Source organism: Eimeria mitis, genomic scaffold (genome assembly GCF_000499745.2).
Source record: "Eimeria mitis Houghton genomic scaffold, Emh_scaff7231, whole genome shotgun sequence".
Classification (NCBI taxonomy): domain Eukaryota; phylum Apicomplexa; class Conoidasida; order Eucoccidiorida; family Eimeriidae; genus Eimeria; species Eimeria mitis.
In genome coordinates this window covers 1-2,432 of record NW_024015955.1, presented here as the reverse complement: position 1 = coordinate 2,432, position 2,432 = coordinate 1, and the positions used below count along the sequence as shown (strand labels likewise).

Genomic DNA, 2,432 nt, shown 5'->3' with positions numbered 1-2,432 from the left:
AACACAAACTTACTTCGGACGTCTGGTTAGAGGGGGAGTTTGCCTCGGAAAGCCGGTTTGATTTGCATACTTTGCCGTTAACTGCTGAAACATGCACACAGTCACACCATCTAATTTCTCCATACACATGCCCCAAAACACTTTTGTTTTATTGGTAGCACTGCTTCCTGCCCCATGAAGCGCTGCGTACATGTTTTGCTTGCATAACTATAATCTGAAGAGCACATTGCCAGGAGCTCCACGTACCACTTCCAGAAGATTCCCTAGATTCAGTGGACTCTTCATCGCCACAGGCCGCATGCGAACCATTCGCTAAAGCCCTTCTGAACAGCACCACATAAGACTAGTTGGCGCCAATATTGTGGAGAGTAGCACTTGCCCTGTGCTGAAGCGCAGCAGCAGGTCCTTGCTCAAGTAAAGAGCTATCACAGTGAACAGAACATAATTGTGGAAATCAGCGCATTGACCCGGGTGTCACTCTGGCATAGCCAGGCTGCTTACCCACAGTACGGCTAAACGGTCATTAAGCGAAAATAAACAAGGCTCTATGTGCTTTCTGCTGCCTAGTGAGAGCTGGATATCGTTATTTCCTATATACAAAACAGGGTCTTACTGCGCGAGCGCTCTGTTTTCCTTTCTGACGGCATCTAGTTCCTGGCAAATCTGAGCAACGAAAGCCAGGATAGATCACACTGAATACATTGGCTGTTTTTTCAGAGTCTCGGAGTCACTGGAAGTAGAGTGGAGTGATGGTTGTTCGTTGATGGTTGTTCGCTGCAGTTACCTCTTCGAAGGCGCTTTGCAGAATGTCAATCTTCGAAGACAGTTCTGCGATTCAAGCAACAGCAGCAAACCAGAGCAGCTGAACACCTCCAAAGAATTTGCTACAAACTTGGGAATTTCAGATGAGAACCAGCGCGAAACACTCGACATTCCCGCGGTTTCTCTGCTCCCGGTGTTGCGGGTTTCAGAAGAAACATGAATTGCCGAAACCCTCCCATCTCAAAACGCCCGATCCGGGTAGAGATCAAACATTGTTTTCACTGCGTGAAACGAAACTTGAATAAGCGCTTTCACTGCTCACCGTCTTGCATCTCTAAAACATCAGAAGTTTCCGCCTCCGCGTCAATCATAGCCTGTGTTTGCACCTGCAGAGAAAGTTGCAACTCTCCACTAGACAGCTTTCAGAGTATACCTTCAGAGTAAAAGGAGAAAAAACTTCTGATTCTCGTATTGCTGGATGCAGGAAAAGATGTTCGGTAATATTCTACCGAAAGGTCGTACCAGCAACGCCTTGAAAAAGAGCTCCGCCTGGAACTGCAGATGCAGAGACAGAGTTTGCAGAGAAGAGAACCGCATGATTGCTGCTTGCCGCCTGGTGGTTCAAAAGGAGAAACAGCTACCTGGCTAATCCTTAACCGCTGCTGAGACGCGAGACCCACCTTGCTCCCACTCTGCGTATCGCCCGCGTCTATGGGCTGGATGCCGGAAATCCCGTTTTCTTCTTCCTTCACCCCATTCTCCCTTTCCTCAGAAACGGGAATTTCAGCGCATCTCTCCTCTACGTCTTCCCCATCATCCGAGCTCCTCTCCTTGCTCTGTTGCTCTGAGAGGCTCTGCGGCTCGTTATCTGTGGAGGCGGAGGCGACGGGGCCAGGAACACGCGTTGAGGCTGAGCCGTCTGCGTTTCCCGCGGGTTTCAGCCGGCAGTTTCTGTTTAGTCGCCAGCCATTTGACCCGAGGTAGGCCGCTGCGTCTGCGAGCAGAGCCTTGGAACTCCCAGCTGGCCGTGTTTCACTGTGCCCTTGCAAGCCCCCACTGTCCTCAGCAGTGGTATCTACAGGAGCCACTCCTGTTTCTAATACCTCTGGTTCGGTTTCATTTGTTTTAAGTGCTACAGGATTCACTTCAGATGCCGTTGGTGGTTGCTGGTGACGCACTCTGCGCGAAACCTCATCACCAGTGGATTGACTCGTATGTAGATCTGCAACGCTTGCTGCAGGCTGCATGGGGGCCTCCTTCATCCCAGCAGCAGTAATACGTTTCTCTTGAGCTGTTTCATTTGCTGATGAGAGCTGAATTTCACTCTGCTGAGGTCCCTCAAGGGAAACATCTGCAGTCGGCTGCGAGCCAGTACCCTCCTCGTCCGCTGACGAGCCGCTGCTGCGTTGCTTTGTTGTTTCCTCATTTGTTTTTGAGTCTTTAGTGCAGAGATACACCGTTTTGGGTTTCCTGTTGCAGTCAGCAGAGGAACCTTGAGGCGTATTCTCCGCATGCACAGCGGGGAGGCAGAAGGAAACTCCTCCTGGCTTGGGTGAGGGGGTTGCTGGGGTGCTGATGCCGTTGCTGCTGCTCGATGCAACAGCACCGGATGAAGAAACTCGAGACGCAACTATGGCTTTAGACAACTGAAACTTTTCCTTCAGCACAAA

General features: G+C 50.6%; 1 protein-coding gene across 1 annotated transcript; it reads right to left on the bottom strand.

Annotated features, from left to right (window-relative positions):
* Positions 1–727: 727 nt before the first annotated feature.
* On the bottom strand, positions 728–2,024 carry EMH_0090700 (uncharacterized protein; the record flags this gene model as incomplete). Its single annotated transcript, XM_038023003.1, has 3 exons — positions 728–828; positions 1,085–1,148; positions 1,404–2,024. 3 exons carry the CDS (start codon positions 2,022–2,024, stop codon positions 728–730), a joined length of 786 nt encoding a protein of 261 aa, XP_037878857.1.
* Positions 2,025–2,432: the final 408 nt, after the last annotated feature.